General features: G+C 34.4%; 1 protein-coding gene across 10 annotated transcripts in view; it reads left to right on the forward strand.

The window, feature by feature from the left end:
- DMD (dystrophin) overlaps positions 1 to 27,857 on the forward strand; it is a 1,217,172-nt gene that overhangs the window by 465,497 nt on the left and 723,818 nt on the right. For all 10 annotated transcript variants that reach the window (XM_068917030.1, XM_068917051.1, XM_068917057.1 and 7 more), the window contains exons 29-32: positions 5,347 to 5,508; positions 15,139 to 15,249; positions 19,299 to 19,472; positions 22,445 to 22,600. In XM_068917030.1, the coding sequence (XP_068773131.1) occupies positions 5,347 to 5,508; positions 15,139 to 15,249; positions 19,299 to 19,472; positions 22,445 to 22,600 (603 nt within the window). The remainder of the gene's footprint in view (positions 1 to 5,346; positions 5,509 to 15,138; positions 15,250 to 19,298; positions 19,473 to 22,444; positions 22,601 to 27,857) is intronic.

Below are 27,857 nucleotides of genomic sequence, written 5' to 3' on the forward strand. Positions count from 1 at the left end.
CATCTGAGTGGTAACGTTTTATACAAGTTTACATAAGAGTATTTTCAAGAATAAATATCTGGTTAATTTCTCTGAAATTTGTTGGCGAAGATGTAAATCACTTTCAGCATTACAGGGAATAACAGCCACTTGCAATATTAGCTTGCACTTCTTCAGGCAACAGTGTTTTGTAGATGCAATATAAACGGTTGTAAGTGAATCAGTCCTTGAAAAGTAAAGACAGGGTGTATGTTGCTTATCAATGAGCCCCAGATGTTGAAAGGCAGAACTAAACACACTCTGTCCTTGTTAACTAACGGAGATAAGGCATACAAACATAAAACCGTTATCTGTCTTTAAAAATGAATCTCTATCACAGTAGCAATTCTGTATTGCCTTGCAGAATCATTCATATGGTGATGGTTTGGTTTGGTTGCTCTATTAGTAGTGAATAAATATTTCACATTCATATTTTTGCCCACATGAGCTTATTGTCTTGGTAATTACCTGCACAATTATTCAAATAAAAATAAATAACTTAATCACGTTAGGATAGTCTATTAGCCAGCCTGAAGAAGTGACCTTGAACACAAGCTGCATTGTGTTATTTTGTACTTGCAATGCATTTTTATGAAAGGAGAATGCATACTATTTGGATTTCAATAGGGCTAAACAAACAGCACAGAAAATTCAATGTCAGGAATCTATGAAACAAAGTATGCAAGAGTTAGTGGAACAGTTAATAAAACATTTTGTTGTGGAAAGAGGTAGCCATAAGGTTGAGAAGTAGTGTAACTGAGTCGCTTGTGATTCAAACAGTTTCTTTACACCTCTTATATTCAGACAGAGATCTCACAGTTAATATTCTACTACTAAATTTCAGATCTTCTAGCTTTCCAGGAAGGGGGGAGCTTTTTTTTTCCAATTTTATTCTCCTCATTTAAATTAAATTGGAAAACCGTGAATGCATTTCTAATATATTTTGTCGACATACTCATCAAAACCTTCTACAGAAATCTTGTTGGTATTTCACACTGTATCTTTATGTGATGTTTCCCAGTCACAGCTATTATGAAGCCCAGACTTCAGTTAAATTTTAAAGTAATTTAAACACATTAAGAATGAAATTCAAAGTTTAAGTTTTCTAGCTTTTAACTTTACCTTGTGGTAATGTCTCTCAATAATTAGAGGATATAACTGTGCCCCAAAAGTGCTCTGTCTAGTTCTGTGTTTCTTCACTGACCTCATTCCATAAGCTGTAACTCCTAGGCTAATTAGCGGATTCACTCCTGCGTTATAAATAAATATACCCTGTAGTCAAAATATTATAATTTAGGAAAAGATACACCCTGTTTTTCTCCCACAGTACCAATACTGAGTACTGCTTCAACAACAGAGCTCTGCCAGTATTTAACCATGAAACATTAACTAGCATCTCAGTAATATGTAAGAAATGTGACTAATGTCTTTAAATATAGCTTTACAATAGTCAGCATCAGAGAATGAACTAATGTAAATAAGTACTTGAAAACCTCCGATTTCCTAGTATTTGGTTGCCCCTCAGTGTATCCTTCCTCTTAATGTGCCATTTTATATGGATAATATACAGCCTTGCTGTTGTTTACCCAAGTTTACCAAACATTGATCTTTATTGAATCGTAAATAGATTTTTGCAATTCTTCATACCATAAAATAAATATTTATGCTTAATCATGAAAAACAACTTCAAAAAATCTATAAAACAATTGTGGAGACTTTCGTAAAAAATTCAGATCATGTATTTATTTTCTTTCCTCCTTCACTCTAATATTTCCTAACAGCAGATTTCTATGTTTGTTTTTACTTTCCTTGACAGCTGTCAACATTTCACTGGCTCAGAAATAACTAAACAGTTGGTTATTTCCCCGAGATTTCCCATTTAGCGATTAACTGTGAGACAATTCCCTTTGGAGATTGGAGCCTTCAGCTTTATTAACTATGATCTGATAGCAGAGCTGGAGCTTGTTACAAGCTCAGAGCCATTTATATATTGCAGTATTAACCTATCTATTTCTTCCGCAGAGGAAATATAAAAATATGTTTTTCTTTCACAGAAATAAACAAAATAGATCACCATAAAATAAAATGTATTTATATTATGTATATATAAGCCATTTTAACTTTCAAAGGTCTTTTAAAACAGACATATACATCTGTGCATGCACACACACACACATGCTCATTTCAAGGACAAATTTGATACTCAGGTTCACAGTCATGAGGGGAAAGTATGTCTGCTGTTTGTTTTAAAGCCCTCTGATACCTCCATCATTAACCCTCTTTTCTTCTGAAAGAGGAGGAAGAAGCATCCTCCATATTCTTGCATTCTTCTTGATTGAATAGATAAGTATTCTGCAATGCCAGTAATAATGACAGGGATGTACTCAGTGAGCAGGATTAATTTGGGGAAGTCAGCTGATATATACTGGAGAAATATGATGATAGCTGTGAAGGTTTCATGTGCTAGTATTAAGGTTCCGTGGTTGCGTTCCCACTGCCAGAATAATTCCTCACTTGTAACAATGAATTCACACCTTGGGTCCGGTATTATCCATCCATTCAAGCTGTGTCATGTTTCATGGAAAAGGTATACTTTCAACTGATAGATACAAAATGCCACACAGGTCCTTGGACTATAATCAACTGAGTATGGAGGAGAATGAAATTTCTTTCCCGTAGTGTTGGTTGTTTTCTGGAAGGGAAAGGGGAGTGCTTTGTGGTTGTTTGTGTATATGCGTGTATGTTTACTTTGTGTGGACATAAAATTCATATGTGCATGCATATTCATAACATACACATATTTATATTTATCTGACTTCATATTAATTTGAAATCCAGCCATAACAAATCAGTCAAATTTGGCCAAGGATTTACTGTGATTATTTTGTGGCTTTATCTACTTTAGTATTAGATCAATGAGTTTAGGAATATTTTCATTTTCAAATTCTATTTGAAAAATATAATTTTGATGTGCATATTTTCTGCATAGAGATGACAACTTTTTAGTCACCTCATATTGTCATATATTTTTAAGATTTTTGTGAATTTGCATGCACTGATAACTACTGTAAAATCCAGATCCCTGGTCTGGCAGCACATTTCACTGCATACATGCTGGCTGTTCCAGAGGCTGGCAACAAATTTATGTACGTTTAAGCAAGCGTCTAGCTGCAAATAGTAGTTAGCATGGGTCAACATAAACGTCATTTTTCAAAAGGCCTTAGCACCAGTATACTGAATTCTCCAGAAAGTGTCAGCACATATGTTAATGACAAATAATAATGGAACTTTTTCAGTGTCTTATTTTAAATAATGAGCTCTTCTGAACATCGGAACACTACAGCCCTCAGTACAAAAGAACTAAAAACATAGTTTGGTCTTAGCAGTTAGCCAGAGATCAGTAAAGGCAGGCTGGAAATGTGAGAGATTTTCTTCTCGGAGACAGATCTCCATGCTTCCAGGTAGATGCCCTTATCAGGAGCTATAGAAACCTACTTACATTCTCGCTGGCCTAGTGTATTTTTCACTGTTTTATATAGTGATGCAAATGGAAAGAGAAAGAGTGACAGTGTCTTAGCCAGGCTTGCAATTAAGTACTAGGGACTGCCAAGGTAAATGGAAGTTGGGGTTTTTAACCCTGCTGCTCTGAGCAGGCTGAGAACATTTTAATATAAAATCTCAAATCAGATGAAAATAAAAGCCATTTAAGTAGCAAGCCATAGTACTGTGCTGGGAAGTAACACTGTTTTAATGGTTCATTTGGTTGAGTAATATTACCTTAGTGGCTCAGGTGTTGCCATTAACACTGACAACATGGGTCCAATAAGCAAAGCTGCTCAGTTCCACAGAAGATTCCTGGAACTGGCAGTGATACAAGATTATCTGATCAGCTGTTTTGAAATAGCACAAAGCAGCTTACAAACACAGATATAGTAAATACTGATTGGGTCCTATACCTTAATAATTCCAAAAGTAGCAAGAGTGATTGCAATAAATAATCTTTTTCATTCATTAAGTGTGAAGCTCTAAAAGAGGCTGAGCTCCATGAAGAACTTAAAGGAATGTCAAGAATTCTTACTGCATTGCTGAGATATATTTTTGTTCCAGTCAAGAATTTCCTAGGAGCTGTGAGATCGAATATATCGATATTTCAATGTGAAATCAAAATATGGTTGGTTCACCAAAGAGAAAAAAAAAAGTGATTTGGCTTGAAAAATGGCAGGCCACCTAGCAATGTTATTTAAAGAGTGCTTGCTTTCTTTCTCCTCCTTTGATTCATATAATCGAAGAGAGTTAGTCACTTTATTCTGTGGTCAGCAGTATGGCTGGATTTGTACAGAGAAAAATGTGTGTTGTATTTGAGACTGTTGTTAGTTGTTATGTCCTGCGTACAGAGCAGGCATGCTGCTCAGCAGAGGCTGTACTCTAAGTACGACAAGAAAATACCAGGTTATTACCTGGTAATTACCATATTAACTTGTTACAAATAATAGTAAAAGCATACTAAATCATTTATGTCAAGTGTTTAAATGTGGGTGGGTTTTCAGGACAAATTTGAAGGAGAATAATGTTATGACTCAATAAACCTTAAAGGGAACTCCTTTGAAAGGGAAGCATCTTTCTGGAGAAAAGAACTGTATAATGACAGTAAGCAATCCAGTGCAGTACTTATAGTCAAAAAGAAGCAAGAGTCAACACCTGAGACTACAAGAGACTATGGTCAGAATAAAGACAGGCTGGGAAAGTCCACAGACAAGACAAGGCTCCGTCTTTTTTTTTCAGAGTAGGCAATGTCTCTGTTCCGGGAAGCTATTTATACTTCACATGTGAGAGCTCTTTCTTGAGAGAGTCTTTATCCCTCTCTCTTACTGAAGTGGATTGTCTCGGATGGGATTGTGATGACAGTAACCCTGTTCTCAGTAAATGAAATCTCTTGAACTATATAATGAGATCGGGAGGACCACTATGCCTCAGAGTGAAAGACTGCACTATCAGGATGGTTTTATCATGCAGCTTTGCTGGCTTCCACTCTCTGTAGAAATCCTCAGTGCATGCACTGGTTTCCCAGGGCCCTGCAATCTTTAGAACTTGTCTGTGCAGTCTGGGGCTTCTTATTTATTTCTTTCTTGCTAAAAAAAATTGAATGGGAGGCAAAAAGATGCGCAGTTTATCATACAAAAAGGTTGATGTGTGCAATTCAGGAGTACTCTTTTTGATTCTTAGCCTACTTTTTTTGAAAAAAAAAGCAATATGTGAGAAATAATTGTATAATAAGTGTTAGTAGTAGTAGCATTAATAATTAATAATTGCAATTGTCATTGCTTTTAGGCCGTGAGAAGACAGAAGAGTCTTGAACAGAGTATTCAGTCTGCCCAGGAGATTGACAAAACCCTCCGATTAATCCAAGAGTCTCTTGCTATTATTGACAAGCAGTTAACAGCCTACATTGCAGACAGAGTTGATGCAGCCCAGGTCCCTCAGGAAGCACAGGTAAGTTATATACAGGTTGAGCTGGTGTGATTACTGGTTTTCGTAATCAACCAAGGAGTATTTGGTGTCTCTCAGGCTCATATTAATAAGGGGCATATGTAACATGATCAGTACTAAGGTGCAAGTGACTTTAAGGTAGGATTACTCTGAGAAGTTCAAGTTAATTTGGGGGTAAATTCTTATTTTCCTTTTGTTTTATCTATACCTGTCCAGAAGATAGAGAGAACTAATAATGATATAGAAGACTATGCAGCAGCTTTAAAATGACAGTAATAAACAATGTGACTCTGAAATCCATTCTTATCCTAGAAAGAAGAAACTCCTCTTCTTCACTACTCTTAGATGACTCTTTTGCAAAGCTGATTACATGACCTAGGGATTGCTCCTAAACTATTGAAGCACAGACAACGTTATTAATTATTACATAATGTGCACATAAATATGCCTATATTATAATTTCTACATCTCATATAAGTTTGATAGAAACTAAACACTTCTTTTTCCCTTCCTTACAAATGCTTTATTTAGCCTTTGAATTTGAAATAAAATTATACATTTAATTCTCATTTGTACTCTTTCAGTGTTTCCTCTTTAACATCAGCTTTACAGCATCATTAAAATGGGGAAAATGCAAGATAAAATAAAGTCAAATAACTGGTATAAAGTGATTAGTAACAACTTTTCTGTAAGTTTAACCTAAATTTAGGAAGACTGATTACAAAAACAAAACAAAAAAGGCTATGGGAAAATTGAAAATGAAAGCTTTATAATGATTTTTAGAATATGCATTCAGTTGTGGTTTTTTTCTGTCTTGCCTGTATAGTTTTAAAACATACTAAAATACGGTTGTCTTACAAGACATCTCTGTATTCAGAGATGTTGTAAGAGTCTGAAGACCTGCTCGCATAGCAGCTGATCGTCTATACAACCTGCTGAAATGTAAAGGAAATGTGGCAGTAATACAGCCCTGAAAATCATATTTTATGTCCTTTAAAACTAAAAGTTTCCATGTCTTTTGAATTAAAATGTAGATAGTTGCACCTTTCCATTTCTTTTCTGGTGTGTTTATTTGTAGGTATATGCAGATATTTATGTGTGTGTGAGTATGAATAAAAAAACTGTATTTAGAAAATAAGATCGTATTTGCATTCAGTCTTATTTTGAAATTAATTCTGATTTAGTTGCTTCTAACTTACCGCAGTGTGAGAATGGGATCAGAGTCAGATGACTTACTGTTCCAGTTTGAATCCTAAACTATATTAATGGTCGTTTAACCCTCTTAAATTACTTTTTTTCTTCCTTGAAATGTGATTAATGTAGAGAATTATTAGATGAAATAGAATATAAACCAGCATTTATTAACGATATATCAGTTTAACTTTTTATCTTGTTATATAACTCTAACACATAAGAAAACTTGATATGTAAACATGCTTTTTTCTGCTGCATTTGGACCCTATACATTGTAGCATTTTTCAGTGGTGCTTCATATCTCCCATGGAAGCATCCGGTTTAAATATAATACTGACAATGATCACAGACTTTGTATAAGAGTCTATTCAGAACTTCAGCTACTGAAGCAGCATAAAATTCAGCCACATTTAACTGGCACACTTTTTCAGAGGAAAAACCAAGTTCAGTAGTTTTGCAGGATTTGTTTTTGTTCTTGTGCTTTTTTGTCTGACATTGAATTCACCTGCTTATAATATATCCACAGTGGGAAAACCAGCATAGAGGCTACTGAGTTTTTCCCTTTTGTGTTTCTATTTTAAGATGCAAGTTGGATCAATTGAACAAAACTAAATTAACAGCCTAGCAGATTTAATGCAAACATTGAAGTTCTCTGAAGTTCTTTGAAGTTCTTTAAAATCCTTGGGGGGAAAGGAAATGTACAATGAATTCGAAACAGGTAAATAGACAGATTCGTTCCGTTAGTGAGCAGCCAGGCTGAAACAATAGCAGAATAGGTACATACCGAATGATCACAACTCCTAACGGAGCCTGTGCTGGCACAGCTCTTTCATAGAGTTCAAAGCAATTCATTTATATAAGATGCCTACAACGGTGTCTGCACAGCTGGAATGAGACTCATTCGGTCAATGATGGTAGCTTCTGGGTGGGAGTCGGTTTTTCCATGCTGAGAGATTTAGCAAACTGTTCAGCAACATGTTGCATTTCTAAAAGAATATATGGAAGAATTTATCATCGGAAAAACGTTGAGAGTTTGTGGGTTCTATGTATCTGTGTGTTTGCTTCAAAAATTCAAATCCATTTGTAGCTTTGATAGGAGCAATCGTCTTTTGTTGTTTCAGCTGATCAGAAATGAATCTCAGCAAATGATGATATTTTGGTAGTCTTTTTAAATCAAATGATCTGTTTGATTTATTCAGAAAGCTGACAGAAAGAAACAGAAATCCTCAGGATTAAGTATGTCTCCTTTGGATCATTTTTCTGAAAGCAAATTTCATGTGCTTCTTACTCCCCCATGTGGCACTGAGAATTTAATGCTAGAGAGCCACAGCCACCTAATAAACTTTCAACTAATCGATTCATTTTGAGGACGACTGAAAAAGATGCTATATTCAGACAAAACAGTCTAACAGGAACCACATAGATAAATCAGTTCAGATTCCTCAGGGCATACTAATGAAGAAAGGCTAGAACAGAGAAAGCCTAAAAAAATATTCTAGAAGAAAGATTATTTGTTTGCATCCTTGATCTCATTGCCTAACTGAACTCTTTTTCATTTCTATAAATATGCCAAGATAATACAAGGAATGAAGTCATCATCACAGGAACTTGCCAGTTGCTGACTTTCCTCAAGTGCCCTTTAACTAATAGGAAGACAAGAATTCCATACTGAAAACGTTACATTTATATGACAAAATATTTTTCAGATAATTATTTTTAGCTTTATTATTAAATAACAACTTTTGGTGGGGGAGAGTCTCAGCTCTGTGCTTCTATTTAGTCTGAGACGTGGCCTGTTTTCTTGATATTATGGGACAAATAACTGAATGTGTCAAAAAACTTGTCTGTTGTTCTCCTTGTAGACTTACGTAAAACGCAGTGTGCAGAATAAATGAACAACTTTGTGTTTCTCAGAAAAGCAATAAATACCATACCCTGTTTTTCCAATAAACTCCTTAATTACACTTGTGCAGTGACATGCACTACATGTCTGACTATTTCCTAAGTGAAAATGGCTTTTAATCTGTTGTTAAAATACTAGTGTGGTATGTTTGAAAGCAAAGTTAATGTGATGCTATAATAGCTGAGTTGTTCAGTTATGTGATGTCTTACTTAATGGGAAAAATGCCATGCATCATTGCCTTCAAACTAATACTTTGGGACAAAGAAATCACGATTGTCTACTTAGTAAACTGTAATGTTAAAGATGCTTACACCTATTTTTCCTGTGTTGGAAATTTAGGGAATTATCTTGCTCAGCAATGTGTAGAATATCAGTGGTCAAAAAGGGAATAGCTGGTAAACTTTATTTAGAAATGTAAGCTCATATTTTGTTATGTAATTAAATTTGAATATCTATTCAGAATACTGTTCTTACTCTCTGCTCATCTCCATAGCATCTGAACACCTTGTACTGCATTAAGAAGCTAATATCTGTCATGTCCAATGTTTTCAGTCTTTCCTCATCAGTAATGTTTCTATCCTCTGATGATTTGCTGTTCTCCTTTGCACTCTCTTCAGTTAGTGTTTCTTGGAAGGTGGTGCCCAAAACTTATTTCTTGTTGAGACTTTTACCAGAGTAGAGGTACTTGTTTGACTTTCAGGCTGTATCATCGTCTTGTATATATAAGATTATTTGATCTCCATTTTTTTGGTAAAAGCGTAACATCATTGGCTTTTGATAACATCATTCAGCTTTTGAAATGCTAAAATTCCCAGTTTCTCTTTCTTTCTTTTTATACTTTTAAACATGGGTATTTTAACTTCATTTTTCTGGTCTTCTGCTACCTTCCTCATCTTTTCAGGGTTCTCAAAGGTAACCACTAACAGTTCTGAAATTGCCTCAGATATGTTTTTTAATGTTTCCTAGAATCAGGATCTTCCAATTTATAAAATCTGATTTATCAGAATGCTCTCTAAATGTATGTTTTTCTCTGTACATCGGGTTCAGATTTAACTCCTTAAGCACTGATGGGAATTGGCTAGTAATGGCTAGCAATTTAATTGTAAATAATCAGTACTGTTAGGCTCAGTATTTTATAATGATTCTATACCTAAACCATTACTGAAATAAGCAAAAGTGAGATTAAACTGAGCACCATTCTTGAAAGCTCAGCTATGCTGCCTGAATGCTATTTACAGGACTATAAATCAGAAAAACTAATACACCAAGAGGAATTGGCAAGCTGTTCTCTGCAATTCAAGAAAAGGCATGTAATTGCAATTATAAGGCATATTCTATGCAATTACATGAAAAATAAATATTTGATTTTTTTCTATATCTTCACATTGCGGACTACATGAGCAAATCACCGCCAAAACTGCAACTTTATGTCTAGATAATTTTGGTATAAGAGTTCATAATGAATTAGTTTATATAAAAGCAGAGAACAATTAGAGGTTCACTATTATGCCTGAATCATGTCACATTATCACCTTATTGTGGTGCCACTGCAAAAACTCTGCAAAGCAGAATTGCTGGCAATTCCAAGCCTTTTTAGGTGGTAGGTCTTAATGAAATCCATGGTAGAAAAGTGATGTATCATGCTAAAATTAGAACTTCTTTTCCTAGAACAACCAGTGGAAGAGATTGAAATTAATGTGATTGTCCTTGGCTCCAGAGCCACCACTCAGTGCTGAAAGACTTACTGGTCTGGCAGTGTAATCTTCAGTTATTGAGAAATAAACACTATTTTATTGCCCAGTGTTTGTGTTGCCTGATTTATTTTGCTGGAGGATGTGGAATATGGCGAGGTTAGCATGGGTATAGTAAAAGATGGTATAACTGCTTAGTTTGTTCCTAGTTTATTTTGTGAGCCTGCTTTGCATACTGCGTTCTCAAAAGACTATGTGCAAAGGGACTGGACAGGAAAGTTGCTAGACAGGAAAAATATCTTGTGAGGAAAGGACCAACCCTGCAAGGTCAGAGAGAGGTATATAAAAAAAGTCTTTCTGTTTACTATGTATCTTGAGTGACCTCTCTTTAAGGGGCTACCTGGCTCTAGGGTATCACCTGGCGTTTCAATAAACCTTTGCTTTAGAATTGAAAGCCTTTTGGTATCTTTCATCAAGTTTCCTGTGGAGAAAACAGGACATACTTCTCTCTGAGGATCTGGCCAGTTTATGGTCTTGTCGAAGAATGGAAATTGCCCTTTTGTGTGGGAACAGATTTTAGAAATCATGTTTTTACTTAGTTAAGAGAATTTCAATGAATTACTGTTCTCCTGCAGTAGACTTTAAAGGGAAAAAGAGATCAAAAAGAAGAGAGAAGTTTGGTTAATTCTAACAGCTTTTCTTTAACCTAATCCTTTTGCTGCAAGTGTTTCATGACTAATAATCCATAATGTTTGCTATTTTTTACTGTGCAAGTTTATATATCAAATTCAGACTAAGAAATTGACCGTTCTCATTTCAGTGTTATGTCATGGGAAGTGTTATACCTACTAGTTGCTTATTCTAAGTTCAAATTATATCTTCCCTGTTCCAACTGGGAACATGTTAGTACACGTATCATTTCAATCTTTTTTCTTCTGGGTTTGTCCAGCTTTCGAGAAGTTATTAATTTGCTGACCTTGTCAGTAGAATAATGTAAGCCTTGCCTGTGTTATGAATTTCTGGCAACCAGTACAAGAAAGTACAGTGAGGTCAGGCAACTTGAAATTAAGGCAATTTGGAGCATAATGTGCAGTATCAGATAGATACACAGATAAACAAGGTGAACTCTCGTTCTGGGAAAGAAGATGGTATCCTTGGCCTGCCCTAAGAGAGCAGTTTCACGGATGTTTTAATACTGGGTTTTTTTTCAGAATATCTTCCAAACTTTTTGGCAATTTGCTAATACTGCATTGATTGGGACTGTTATTGTAGTGCAGTCTTTTCAGTGTTAATCGTACTAAAATCTATATCTGCATATTAGTTGTAGACTACAGCTACCTTGTCTTTTCCATTATTCCACAATATTAGTTTAATGTATGCTCTTATGTTTTGGTGTTTTTATTCTTTGATTGTAAGTAAATCATTTACTTTTAATTAAATACCTGAGGGGTTTTTCTCCAGATTAATTTCAGTTGTTCTAATTTTTCTGATCATTGCTAACTGGCATTTCTCTATTTTATTAAATACTGATTCTCTAATTATATTATCAGGTATTGATGTGTAGTGACATTTAGTTAAGCCTTATAGTTCAAGATTCTGTTGCAAAACATGTTGCAGGATTTGTCTTTATGCTCTATTAGCTTTTTTAAAAAAAAAAGTTACAGATGCATTAGATTGCAGGTACGTTTGTAGCACATTATCTCAGGTTTTAAATGACAGAACTGTAATGCTAGTTCTTTTGGCTTTCCTTTCTCTGATTCAAGGTATGAAAGGCTCTTCACAGACTAGCTACACTGCCAGTTCTCTGCTTTTTGATGTCAATGTAGCAAGGCTGTCTTCATTTCACTGTTCACCTTTTTAAAATCAAGATGAGTAATTGAGAGAAGTAATGGATTGAATGCCCCTGTGACTGGAATCCTTTTGCTCTAGAAGTAACCCTGATTACAATATTAAAGCAATCCCTTTAATAGTGTATATATCATTTAGTTTATATATATATATATGATATATAGATATACACACACACACACATCTGTGTTTGTGTATAAATTTTCTAGATTAATAAACTGCCTTGAAAAATGCCTAACAAAGAGTGGTGGAAAATGAAAATCCATAACCTATAGTACAGAATAATTTAAGCACAGTGGTATTTATCAGTTACATACCCTACATTATACTGCAGTGTGCAAGAAATGAAAGGAAAACAGTTCTTGCTGCAAGGTTTTACTCTCTATTGAAAGACAATATAGGCAGGAAGCACTGAGGAGAACAGAGGCAACAATAGCAGAAATGAAGAAAATTGGTGTTTTCTTATGGAAATTTAGAAGAAGTCTGTGTAATAAATCCATGAGTCAAAAGGCGTGATATGTAATATAAAATATCAAATTGGTCATGTCACAATTGAATGAAAAGGAGCACAGACAGGTATCATAAATTATCTTGTGTCTGTTCAGAACCAGTTTAATCTTTCTACTGAGACTGTGAGCAGCGGTGGCAATTACAGAAAATCTTTTCTTGCTATAATCTTTTCTACTGTTCTTTCATGCTTTCCTCTAATGTGCTTGTTCCCTCTAATTCCGTATCTGATGTCAGGGAAGGTGATGCTTCATCTCTGTCCTGCAGAGCAATTTTTAAAAGGGTAGATAGAACAATCTCCATGGAATGTCCCGTAACACCTAATTATTAAAACCCTACTCTTATCTCTGCTGTGCTGTCCTGACCTGTTCAGATAAGAATGTTTCAATTATATGCTTTCCAGAACAACTCTGAGGTTGAGCAAAGTAAACTGGAAAACAGAGCACAAAATCAGTTAATTGACGAGGTGCTCTAAAGGCAGAAGCAAACAGTTGAAACACTGAGTGTGATATAGTATGTTCTTATGACATTCAGACTCCTATCTTCTTTGCATATACAGTTCTGACTTCCAAAACATCAAGAAATTAGTTGACTAACTCTGAGTCACTGTCAACAATTTGGTCCATTTGCTGTACAAATGGTAAATCATCCTTTTACGCTCCTTGTACACTTCAAGAGGGAAATTATAAACAAACGGAAAAGAAATATTCTAAACTATTAAATAAGCCCTATCTCCTTGTATTGCATTGTCCTTGCAATTGACCTTCCTTGTTTTCTCAAAAGTAAAATATCGCATTTAGAAAATGCTATTACTTGCTCCAAATGTAACTAACCATTCAATAAATGGCTTTGACAATGAGAAGTCAAAATACTCTCTGAAAAGTAGAAAAAGTACAATTATGATAAATTTTAATGAAAATTTTCATGTAAATGAAACTTACATTTACATTTATTTTTCTGTCAAAGATTTTACTTTACAAATGCTTTCCTGCAGAAAAATATTTTATTTCTCTGTAGAATACTAGATAGATGAGACTCATAAATATATTTTCTTAATTAATTACTGTGTTTTTTTGTAAGTCTTTGTCTCCTAAAATGTATTTCTACATTATTATTCTATTTCAAATTATATTTATATTATAATTTGTGAGAAACTGCTTTAAATCTAGTATTATTACATACATGATACATTTATATGCAAGTCATAACCTTGTAATATCCCTAGAGGGTAGAGTGTACAATATACACAGCTTTATAATTAAAAACCTATGAAGATGTTGTTAGCAAATACTTTTATATTTTTTTTTTACTTAAAATCAAACTTCAAAAAATCGAGGTACAACTGAAAACAGTTTTTCCTTATTTGCATAATTCTTTAACATTATAGTCTTCTTTTTTGAACTTTATAAATTTCATATTTTATAAGTAACTGTAGTATGAAGATAAATGCATGTGCATATATTTAAATTCACAGCTAGTTTTGCGTATATTTGAGAAATGCTTGTAAAACATAGGGGAAAAAGTTAAATCTAAAATCAATTTTTCTTGCAGGAGTATAGGCCTTAAGTATCTTTCCCAGTAGGGAAATATCCTGTATTTCTTTCATACAGCAGTTGTGCTTAGCAGTATTTCTCTAGCAATTTCACTTATACCAAATTCTCATTTTCTAACAATTTCAATGTAAAATTACGTGAATACTCTGAATTATGTTGTAGCAATATATATTATTTTTTTTTCCATTGCATTGCACTGTCCAGCATTGCTTAAGTTAATTATTTCTTCTTGTAAGGTTGGTTTATGTTGAGCCAACAAAGCTGATATTTTTATTGTAGTGATTTGGTCACATGCTGGTTCTTGCAAAAAGTGAAAGCCAGAAACGTTAGAAAATGAATAAAATCAGTGCAGTAGTGTACTACATGTCATTATGCATTTACCATATTTACACACACTGAAGATAGATTCTGGTTAGTAACATGCCACAAATTGAATAATGTCCTAGATAAAGCACAACATCTGTGACATGAAAATGTTGTTATACATAGAAGATACTTTGATCAGATTTCTCTCAACTCTTCTGATGATACTGTGAAAATAATAAACAAGATACAGGAATAGCAAAGCAAATCTCTTTTCTATTTGTGTTTTCCTTTTCTATTTCTATTCTATTCTACTTTTCAATTTTCTTCCCCATGAAAATAGTTGCTTTTCTTCAGAAGAAAGAAATCTATATTTTTATCTGCAGTTTGGTCATGATTTCCTTAGGAAGATTATGTCATTGTGGTCACAATGTCAGACATTGTCAAAAAAAACTAAACTGAATAATTTACAGGGCAGCAAGTACGTAATTCTTTGTATAAGTTTCTGCAGTGATCCAATATATACTGTATAACTTTTATTTTAATATGCTTCAAAATTAACTATTCTAAATAATCATAAGAAGACAAACATTTTCTTCAAACACTTCTTATTATTGTCTTTGTTTTTCAACAGAAAATACAATCTGAATTAACAAGCCATGAGATTAGTTTGGAAGAAATGAAGAAACGAAACCGGGGTAAGGATGCCGCAAAAAGAGTTTTTTCCCAAATTGATGTGGCACAGGTATGCAAATTTTACTCCCTGCATCTTTCCTTTGCTCATACAAACAAACAGCATTAGTATTGCTATTACTATAGTATGACATATTCTTAAGGTATCTCTTATATTTTAGCTACTTCTTTATATCCAGGAATTTAGCATGGATAAAGCATAACATCTATGTTTTCTTACTGCCATTTTTTCTTATAGTCTGCCTAATTAGTTGGCAACAGTTCTAGCGTATATAGAGCTGACGTAATCGACTGTGTAGGAGCACTATATAAGGGATGTTTTGAATGTATTACAGTTATAAGAAGTGATACCACAGTGAAGCTTTTTAGTATACCATAAAAATAGACATAAAAATATTTAGAGTTAAAAATATTTGGAAATCTGGGTAGAACTACATTTAAGAGAAAAAAACTACAATTTAAGTGTTTTCTTTGTACTATAAGTTATTTCTTACATCTTCATTTATATTTCACAGTGTAAACAACGGGTGCAAGGAGAGTACTAAAATCCAAGCTGAGCAGCACATTGCAGTCATTGATTTAAAATGCTAGCTACTATGTTATTTCATCCAGCTTAATAAACATGAAAAGAGCTGTTTGAAATTGAAGAAGATTTAATTAACACTCAAGAACCATGTTCTGTTTTTAACCCATTAATCTGTAGAAGGTTCTTGACTGTTTTGCTTATTTTATTTTTGCCATGAGTGCCAAAGTTCACCAGGTTGCAGAGCAAATTATTGTTATTATTGTTGTTAGCTATGTCATAATTTGTTGGCAGAGAAAGATGAAGAATTTGGTTATAGAATTAAACAAGGCCATCTCTTTGTTGCTGTCAGGTATTTCCAGGTATCTGAGCTTTAGTTTTTTGTCTTATTGAGGATAACATTACTTTACCAAGGTTTTTATGAAGACACTTTTACTTGCAAGTATTTTGGTGATGAGATATAGAAGAATGTACAAGTTGTAAAGATAGCTTTTAAAAAGTTATTTAATTTGAAATGAACTAGTTAATTTTTTAATATTTCCTCTCATCTACAGGACTAGCTAGCCTTTCATTGATGAGAATATGTATGTGCATTTCCCTCTTTTTTCCTGTCTTCCGTCAACCTCTGATGGTTTCTATAGGAGCTGAGAAGTTGTCCATGTTTCATCAGTGAAGTGCAGGCAGCATATGATTTTGGAACATTTTGTTCCAAAGACTTATGACTGTATTTGATTTTAGGCCGGTGAACTCTCTTGAATTATTGTGCATTGCTGTGGAGTACCTTCAGTGGCAGATCACGTTCCACAAGATCTGTCTTTACTTACTTTTTTCCTGAAGAGCATCACTTACAGATAAATACTTCATGCATTTCTTTTTTGCGTTAAGCATAAAATAAAAAGAAATAAAACTAAAAAAAAATAAAATATTTCTTATTTGACTTATATACTAATTGTAATATTAATTCAACTATCTAGACAGAAAATAAACAGCAATTTAGGAAACAAAGTAGTTGCCATGTAATTGTGAAACCGCTGCTCATTGACCAAACTTATCCTGGCTTTTTGGATTACTATAGATTGAGAGTTATGTTCTGGTCTTCAAAGCTAGAGGTGGAAAAGAAGTTTAGCAAAACAAGAATCTATTTCTACCATGGTGATTAAAGAACTAGGTTAAAAGTTTTATAAGAAAGTGAAATCTTGCCTGATGATCTGTTTTTATGAAGCAGACGAATGACATTCTTTTTTCCTTATTATTTTCATCTATCTTTTAAGGTAAACACATTATATCATAGTAAAAAAAATCCTCAGTTGACTCCCTTTTCTTACCATCATTACTAATTCCTGCTGATATTTAACATTATTTAATTTAATAACATGAAAAGAATGTAAAGCGCATGACATTATCCTAAATTATTGACAGAAATTAATTTTATCTGTGTTGTTTCCTGAGACAGCTTGACTATAAATTCTGAAAAACTCTTATTTTCAGTGTTAGTTGTATTTTAGTGCTACTTCTTATTTCTTGGAGTGTTTACTTGTCTGTACTTCTGTTTTGAATAAAATATGGTTCTTGTGCTTCTAAAGAAGCCATTTTTCTTCAAAGGAAGGAATGGATGACAGTGACTTAGTAGAGGACTTTCCTTGTCTACTTGTTTACCCTCAGTTGCTGTATTCTTTTTCTGGGCCAGGCAGGTTTATCTGCTGATCGGAAAGTGTAAGCAGCGTGGGTGCCATCAGTTCAGCTGTCAGTGTGAAGCAGTGAATGCAGCCAGCTACACATTTTAAGTCTCTAAGAATGTCCATGTACCTCTGATCCATTCAGCCCAATTCCCGGTCTTCCGGGGTAGCCAGAAAATAGAAACAAAGTAGAATAAGGTGAACATTTAGTGACGTTTCCCCAGTTCATGCTTCCACATTCCAGTGATTTGCGACTCAGCAACTTCTGGGTCAGAAGTTTTAAAAACTCATAATGTCTAATTACTCTGTGAACTTATATAAATTGCTGGCTGGTTACATAATTTAACTACATTATGTGAAGAAATGCTTCCTTTTGTTCATTTTGGACTTCCTATCTAAGAGTTTCATTTGATGTCACCTTCTTTGTGAATCTTGAGAAAGTTAGTTATTATTTGCTCTTTAACCTTTCGCATGCCACTAATTTCACTCCCCTTCAGTTGTCTCTTTTCCAGACTTACTAGTATGTTGTCATACCAAAGTCTTTGACGATACCTTTAGTAGTCCTATCATCCTTCTTTACATATTTTTTACACATTTTCTATTTTTACAACACATATTTTGAGATGAGGGGATCAAAACTGCACACAGTATTCAGGCTCTATACAGCTTTATGCAATGGTTTTTATACAGTGACAGGTATTTTATTTTTTGTTCTTCATTAGTTTCCTAATTTTTAACTAATTTTAATTTCTAAGTCCTTTTTTACTCCATTGGATCTCAATGCCATGAAGTGCTTAGTAGGGGAACATTGCTGGAAGAGAGTGTTGGTTATCTAAGTACTCTGTGTTGCACAGAATTGTCATCTTCACATGATTACTGGCCCCTTCAGAGAAATCTAATAGACATGGGATGCATGATTTCCCTTTTCAAAGGCCAAGCTGATTCTTACAATACCATATATTTTTGTATATATTGCCTAATTATGTTCCCTATTATAGTTTTCTCAGTTTGTGTAGTGCAGACAACAGAATTAATGTTATGAAGTGTCCAGGATTTGAAGAAAAGAAATCAGAAGTGTAGTTGCAAATGCTGAGTTCTTATATAATTATTTGTCCGTTTCTTGGTGATACTCTACTTTTCAAACTGTAGGAAGGAAACTTCCTGCTGGAAGTTTGCTGTACAATCCTGGAAGGACATGGGTTCTTAGTCCTGTAAATAATTAAAATGACTTTTCTATGCATTAATTTTAATTATTTCCCCTCCCCTGGGGTAGAGATCATATAAATGAGCAATATGATTAATTGACTAAGATAATGAATTGTGAAAATTGTGAAATTAGAAGCCATGCTTGTCACAGATTTTACTGCCTTCAAATTACTACTTTTTTATCTAGGTTATGGCTTTTGAAATGAAAACAGAGATCAATTTTATACTTTAAATCTCAGCTTTTGTTCCAGACCTACATACTGCCAATAAATTTTAGTTGTGTTTCACTGAGGGGCTAAAAGATTTACTCCTTATACCACAAAACATCATGGTAGAGTGTGATGCATTCACTCTTGAACTCTTCTTTGTACCAAGCCATTAAACCTTTCTCCCTACCTCCACCCCCACTTTTTATATATTGGAAAATATGTAAATTCTTCCTTTCTTTAGTTCAGTTTACGTGTCCTTTGGTCATTGGCTCTACTACATCCCGTGTCCTTGATGAGGCAAGAATTTCCCTCCTCCTGTGGAAACTCAGATTCTCTGCAAATGATGTTTTCCCAAAAGATTTTGATTCTTTAAATATAGAATGAGAAACTGTACAGATTGATAGTGGATTCTCAGCATTCTGAAACTGATCTATCTTCAGTATTAACTTAATTTCATTTTTACTACTCACCCCTGTTTGCTTTGCAGAAAAAGCTGCAGGATGTGTCCATGAAGTTTCGCTTGTTCCAGAAGCCAGCCAATTTCGAACAGCGTCTGCAAGAATGTAGAAGAATTTTAGATGAAGTGAAATTGCAGGTGCCCAAGTTGGAGATGAAGAGTGTTGAGCAGGAAGTGGTGCAATCACAGTTGGATCATTGCATGGTGAATATATAAAGATACTGATTTTCTATTAGTTTCCTCCCTATTCTGTCCTTCAACCTTAAAGTATTTTTAATGATGTTTTCAGTATTTCTTTGGGAGTTATTACAAGAAGTTCTGAGAGAGATTTAAGAGCAAAGTTATGCAATGAAAGTTACAGGAACCTTTTTAGGGAATCCTTTTAAAATTGGACTTGTTTATGAAGAGGGATTAGAGAGAAAGGGTTGATCCTTATTGTCCCAGTTCTTTCCTTGCTTGGAAATGAGATTAGAAGGACATTATCCACTTAAGGTTATATTCAATTTTAAAGTTTGCAAAAGCTACAATAAGATGGTGAAATAGCTCTAACATCTTTTCTGGTCTTATTGTAACTTTTCCTTTCTGTATGGTCTTCTCTGTTCTCCTGTCATGGCAAAGCCCCTCTCAGAAGCATGGAATACTAATTATATGAGTGAAAATGTTTGAAAATGTGGAGTTATGTGGAGAAAGCTAAATATTGCAGAATGTTGCCCAGAATTCAGGATGAGAAGCAAAATATCAATTATTCATGAAACTGAAAAAATTCAAATATCAAAACATTTTGCATTTCAGTTGAGTTTTAAATAGTGATCATGCACTTTCAATATATGAGAGCTTAAGTTAGAATCCCTTTTCTAATTCCCCCCTCCATCTTGCATTTGAATTTATCTCCCAAGATGGACTATATTTTCCACAATACAATACAGTCACAGAACTCCATGATATAGCCAGAAGAGACGTTGCAATGCATGAAATCTATTTTAGGCAGGAAACCCAAGACATAAAGGAGAAACATAGAGTACCTACATTACAGCTTTCATGAGTTGCCATGCTGTTAGTTTTTTAAGCCACAAGAGCAAAAGAAAGCCTGAATATGTCCTAAAGAACATGAGGAAATTCTATGTATACTACTGCAATTATCCTGTAATTCTATACCCCTTTAACGTTGAAGAGAAGTAGACATAAAGATAAATACTGTGTGCTTTGACAACAGGAAAATGGAGATTTTAACATGGACAATCAGAACAATCAGATTGTTAGGAACAATCTCCTTCAGCTTCTTTTTGTGGAGCTTTGGCATGCCTGAGGACGGTTTTTTTTCCTCCCCGCCCCCGAGCCTCTGTCAGATCTAAATGTAAGAATTTAAATAAAAAATACGCATAGAACAAGTTGATGCTGTTTCTTTACATTATATTTTTTCTTAACTGCAGTTACCCTTAAATTCACATTCTTATCAGAATGATATGGTATTTAGATACCATCTACTGAATTAAAGTAGTTCTGCTCAGCAGTTAGTTGTTGCAGCCCTGTAGCTGTGATACTTCTGGGAAGCCTCATAGGGGTTTTTAGAGCATCTTTCTCTACTTAAAGATTCTCATAATGTTTCTATTTTTAAAAACCCAGTCATATTATCCCATCAGTTGTGGGCCAATCTGTATCATACAAGCTTCCTAATTTGCTGATGACTGCTTATCAGCGTTGAATGTATTTATCATATAAGGCACCTAAGATCCCTTGGACTGCAAGGTAGTATGTAAATAGATAATAAATAATAATCATATTGAGAATCATCTTCTTAATAAACCTTAGATTACAGAGAAGATGTGCTTTTTTTTTCTTGTCAGATCTACTGGGAGAAAAGTCTTTTACTGTCTAGACGTGCTAGACAGATTTTACATTGTGGTGAGATACCATGACTAAGAGAAAAGCTCAAAAAATTAGGAATGAAAAAAGTACAGTATAGTTTACTTTGCAGTTCTGTCAAAGGGTACGGGGCAGTAAGTTTAATTTCCAGCATGTCACAGCAAAATGCCTGAACACAGAATTAAGCTAGACAGCTCAATAATAAAACTTCTCAACAGCTTCACATTTGCCATTCTTTACCCACCTGTGTGATAATGGATACTCTGTATCTCTGTGGAGTCTTCTTCCAATGTGGAGTTCACTGGAATTTCTATGTCACAGCATAATTCAATTTTAAATTAAATAGAAATATAAGTTCAACTTCTGCAGTACTTATATCGATGTTAATTAGGGCATTTATGTGGCTATTAAATGGCTTGGGATACCAAGTTATACGTTTAAATTCAGTTGTCATGTCCAAACTTCCTGCATATGGAAAGAAAGGACAATGCTTACCATTTTCGTAGTATCACTCTTTAGAAGCGTTAAGCCATATGTATTGTGGCTTGCTTGCCAGTGCTTACTAAACAACTGTTTTGCCCTGACTTTCTGGTTAGTTATTGAAATGATGCAGTAACATGTAGTAAGTTATGTAATATATTTTGACTTAACCTTGTTTTTTACTTTTCATGTAGATTTTTAGTTACTTAATTTTATAAACAATGTTAAACTCAGTAGGGGAAAACCTCTATCCTACCAGTCTCCAATGAGGAGTAAGAAAAACTGTCAGATTTCTTATTAAAGTGATGTTAGTGGTTATGTATAGTTGAAATACATCCAAGAAGCTGTATGAGTTGACAGAAGCCATGTGTTGTTTTAAATACTGCATTATCTAAATCACTTTCAAAACAACCTTTATCATATGTTATTACAATTAGCGATGGCCTGTATTTTCTTGTCTGTAAAAACACTTCTGCCATTGCTTCCACTGACATGTCTTTGAAACCATTAGTAGTAGTGGTAAGCTGTTCTAAATCTATTAATTTGAGTTCTGATTTAGAAGCTGTGATTAATTTTTGTCTTCTAAACATTTAATTATATAAGTTTGGTGCAGGCTTTTTTCTATCCTTAGGTTACACACCTGGCATGTGATGAGCAATCTAAACTCCACGAGCTTTCTAAGGGGAGTTGAAGGTGCTCAGTCTTGCATGATGGTGCTTTTATATAGCAAACAATGCAAAGAATTCTAGTGCATCTGTATAATAGCTTCAAGAGTATTTCCATTTTACTTATTTTAATTGTGATGCTTGTGTTTCGTATTCTGATTTGATTAGAAATTATATAAAAGCCTGAGTGAGGTGAAGTCTGAAGTGGAAACAGTGATAAAAACTGGAAGGCAGATTGTTCAAAAGCAGCAGACAGAGAATCCGAAAGAACTGGATGAAAGACTTACAGCTTTGAAGTTGCAGTATAATGAATTGGGTGCAAAGGTAAGCTCTGTGGTTTTATAATGCAAAAGTATGCTTTCATTTTAACTTGCAAAGTGAAAACTTATCCCAGTATGGTAAGTTAACATTCATTTTTTATTGGTTACTTCCAAGGCCCTCACATTTTCTAAACAGGGGGACACAAGGAATAGTGCAAAAGGCAATCAGCAAGATGGATAATCAATAGTTCTGGTAAAAAAAGAAGAAAAAAAAAACTCTATCAAATTATAAAATTACATTATCAGAGTTTAAAACTAAACTTCCTTAACGTTTTCATTTATTTTTGTCTTCTAGTTTGTTGGGCTTTTAGAGGGAGGGGGTGTTGTTTTTTTTTTTAATGGCTCATTAGCAGTTACTGGTTTTGAACACTTCAGGTCTTTTTGACATTTGTCTGCCACTCCAACTTGCTTCGTCTGCACTCTTGAGTTTAACTACCCATATACTCAATTCCTTTCACAGTAGTTCCCCATGTAACTATTACCCATATATCCCATGTAAAACCCTGACTCACCTGTTCACGTTTCCATGTGCAGTCTTTGGTAATGACGTTTATCTTAATATATAAACCACATATAATATTGTCTAGTCATCACAATATAGAATAACTTTCCCATTGTTTTGTATCTCAGATATCAGCAAGCACTTATGTAGAATTTTGTCATTTAGTCATCATCCTCTCTTTCACAGAAATTACCAAATTTCTTCAAGTTGGGCAAAAGTGAATCATCCTTAGTGCTCAGCAGTGAAAAATGTATTACTCTGCAATAGAGCTGTTCAGGAAATTTTTATTTTTTTAAACTATCTGGCATTCATACAGTATTCAGTATGATCACTAAATATATATTTGCATATAATTAAGACGACTATATGAGTACTTTCCCAATAGTCTCTTCTCTCATTTCTGCTTAACCTATAGCAAAAACAAATTGTTCTCCAAATGTGACGATCTATTTTGCCCTATGATGCCAGTAATAAATTATTATATGCAAGTAACCGTGTTGAACCAAATCTATTAATTTCCAGAGAATTGTCATTCCTTGTGCAAAATTTCCATCTATACATCATCTATCTCTATATCTGTTCATATATAGTTAAATGCAATTACAGCATGATTACTAACAGGACAATGTTTTTCTTTACTCAGAATTTTCCCTAGAAGTCAACTGAACAGACAATAGGAAAAACAGATTATTAACCAATATTAACAAGGCTGCATCTGAACGAAAAATGTGCATCAATCCCTAAAGGCTTTTTTTTCTGGCTCTGCATTATCTATGGAAATATTACCTGCTACTGAAGTACAATGCTCTGCAAGGACCTCTGAGCTCTAAAGAGAAGCTGCGGCATTGTCATAGAGGAAGCTTCATACAAATACTGTCATAAACAACTATCCTTAGTTACTTTGTTTTTCTCCTCCTGCCCTCATGAGATTTATTCACAGAACTTGTAAAAACTTTAGGATTAGACTAAATTTGGTGCAGTATGTGGCTGAATGCCCATTGTGAATAAGAGATATGAATTTCTATTCATTGCTGAAGTTTATGCAGTTCTAATATACGGAACAGCAGAATATACAATTTTTTAGTTTCCCAGATTATAAACTTTTAAAACAAATGAATACCTAATCATTAATAGCTAGTAAAATGAGCCTCTGGTAATGCTGTGTGTCAGTATGTGGTTTAAGCACGTAATGATCATCAAGCCCCACTTGCTATAGTACAATAAAACAATCAGAGTTCCACTAATAATATTCATTTGGGAACCTGAATTAAAAGTTCTCTGTCTTTCTAGAAAATAAAGGTATTAAGAGATGTCAATTTCTTGAGTGTTAACAAAACTGAAGAGTCTGCTTCATTAAGTTGTAGTTAGCTATCATGAGAGATAATATGTTTGGGTTCCCTTTTATTTTACAGAGAGCTGTGGCATTTATTACTGCATTATATGTAACATAACAATAGAAAGATGCCTATCTAATGAAAGGATTAAAATGTGTCATTAGGGAATCATTAGTGATTTGAAGTGGGCAGAAACTGAACCACAGGAAGTTCCATCTGAACCTGAGAAAAAACTTCTTTACTGTGAGGGTGACAGAGCATTGGAACAGGTTGCCCAGAGAGGTGGTGGAGTCTCCTTCCCTGGAGATATTCAAAAGCCGTCTGGATGTGATCCTGGGCAATATGCTCTAGGTGACCCTGCTTGAGCAGGGAGGTTGGACTAGATGATCTCCAGAGGTCCCTTCCAACCTAAACGATTCTGTGATTCTGTGATTCTGTGAAGTGAGCAAAATTGAAAATTAACGTGGGTCAAAAGCCTGAAATGCTGTGTTCAGCTTTGTTGTCCTAGATTTCGTTTTTTCATATTGACTTTTACATAGTGCAGTAGTTAACAGTTTTAGAGTCATGAATGCCCAGACATAGAGAACTAAAATAATCACTTAAGCTTTGTTAGCCCCAATTGATTTTATTAAGTTTGGAGAATTAAATATTTTTTTTTCCCCCAAGAAATAACTGATAATACTTATAAGTATAAATAAGTCTCAGGACTGAAATGTATAGCTTGAGGGCAAACACATACCCATGTGTAGACTCGTTTGCATGATTTCATATACATTCACATGTTGTGCTTCAGGAGGGCGCTTCTATTTAAAACAGTCCCTAATAAGCACATTCTTAAGCATGTAGAATGGATTTTATTAAATGTGTTGAGGTGTTGTGTAATGCATCGCTCTCAAACAGCAAAATTGTGACCAACAAAATTTTAACCATTTCCAACAATTTCTGATAATACCTACTATATGGTATTTAGAAAAATGATTTTGGGGTACAAGAATTTGAGACTCTGAATCTAAAAATTCTTCTTCCCCTTGAAACAGAGGGGAGTTGAACGTTACTTTGTTCTGTTTGTTTGTTTGTTTTTAGCATATACACATATAGATATAAATTCCTATCATAGACTTAGTTCATTAAGTAGTATGATATCTTAAACCTACTAGTGGTCCAGGAATGAGTTTTGTATCTCCAAAATATCAAAGTTTGCCCGTAATTTTTAGCCAGATATGCTTTCTAACCACAATAAATGATTTGAAAATAAGTAGTCGTCTTAATGCAAATAGGTTTGAGATGAAATTGCAAGAGGTCAAAATGTCATTTGCATATCATGGTGTGGTTGCATTTATGATAAATATTTCATGCCTGTGCTTGCTTTTGCATTCATTTTTTTCAGAAGGCTTTTGCATTCATTTGCATACATACATATAAACATTTAGGTACAAACAACTGTTTTACAGCTTAGATAAGTTTCTTAGTCATGAGTGGCTATGAGGTAGGAAGTCTATAGCACCCTTATGCCAAATCTCTCTGTGGTAATTCAGCATAAAAGTTAGCTAGACTCTGTAAAAGAAAGTGGCAGTAAGTAATGATCTTGCTGCCCTCCTAAAGGCACTGCATGCTGTGTAGTCTATCAGCTACACGGTCAGGTCATTCCTCACAAGCCCACTGCTGCACAGGAATTTGGCTATTAGACTTTGTCTGTAAAATTAAAAGGCTATAAAATACCTTACTTTTTGCTTTAAATATCTGTGTTTGCCATTTTATTGACAGCAAGTTTTATTTATTATTTCCAAAGATTCCTGCAAGCAAACTATCTAACATAGCTAAAATAGCTGTAAAATACAGAAAAATTTTATGGCAGTAACACTTATTTGCTGCTGTTGTAGAAAACAGAAGGCCTTAAGAGGGCACTGTTTCCTATTTTTCTTTAGAAATATATTTTGAGATATAAAGTACAAAGAGAAACTGATAAAACAGTAACCCGTATAACATGGAATAGTAAAATATTATCGATACTCGATACAGAATATATATCTATATATATCAACATAATTTTTTCTGTGTCTTGAGCATGTATCAGCAGGTTTTTTTAATAGTATGCCAATGTTTTATGATTCGGCCACACTTAGGATAGTGCATTTTGCATAGTATTGCTGCTAAGTACCTGCAAGGAGTTATTTACCATGGCTTGTATTTTTAACTGGAATACTTTCATTGTTTATAATGATCAGAATCACTAATACTGGTCAGAAGAACATGCAAAAAACCTGTGGATTCCTGGCTCCGTGTGTGTGAATCTGTATTTAGCTAAAAAGATGGGTTGTATGGTCTTTCTTAGGGATTTACCTCTAGTTCTTCCTCTTGGCATGACTTGTTAATTCTGAGGGCATATTTAATGAATTTGGCATATGAAAAAGCACATAAACTACTTCAGTAAAGAAGAAGCATAGTGATAACGTGATAGAGGACACTTGGTTACTTATTCTCTGAGAAAATCTGATCCGTTTGCTCGGGGATAGCAAAACTCTCCTTGCAGGAGAACTAGGCATCACAAACGTCGATCAGTGTGCTGCTAGCTGTATTCAAACAGCTTCAAAGCCCAGACCTTGGGGCTTGTATGGGGAATGGGTTCCAGGGGAATATAAGACATGATTGGCTATCCAAGGGAACTAGACATGAGAAAACGCCCTGGCAATAAGGAAGAAGAATGTGAAAGGAGGCTATGATGGAGGATGGGGAGGACCATGGAAAAGAAGCTTGGGATGACAGTCTACAAGCTGCATTTCCTTTTAAAGTCTGTAATATAGCCTGAGGTTATCATTGTTTTGCCTACTGTTAGTAAACAGCTGTGAACTCTCTAGGAAAATGTATCTTTCTTTATGCTCATTTATTTAGAAGAGTTGGCTAACCTTTCAGTCGGTGCCAAAAAGAACCTGATGAAGGCACCTGAGCTCAGTACACCTCGGTTTTCCCCCTCTGTATGAAAGAAAGTAAAATCATTACATGACCAAAGTACAAGTGTTCCTGTTGCAGGATGGGTGTGATTCTGACTTTGTACTGGAGACAACTTTCATCCTGCTAAAGTGACAGATTTGATAGGAGGGTGGCAAGACACCTTGGTAAAGAGTGCCTCAGAGTGTAATGCAAACTGTATGACTTGTTCCACAATGACCCAAGTAAATATTATTAAACCATGGAAAGGATTTACAAATGATGTACATTTCTGCTGATCTTTTTTCCAGTATACTTTGAAAAAATAAAAAAAAAATTACAAACTTCTATTCAAAAACTCTACATTTAAAGAGTAGAGTCAGGCAGCAAAATCATACGCTAAGAAATTCCAAACTTAAGGTTAACTGTACAGACTTGATTTAACATCATTCAATGGCTTTTGTGCTTCAAGGTTTTCAGATTTTTTTGGCAGAGAATTT

Source organism: Struthio camelus, chromosome 1 (assembly GCF_040807025.1).
Source record: "Struthio camelus isolate bStrCam1 chromosome 1, bStrCam1.hap1, whole genome shotgun sequence".
NCBI classification, from domain to species: Eukaryota; Metazoa; Chordata; class Aves; order Struthioniformes; family Struthionidae; genus Struthio; species Struthio camelus.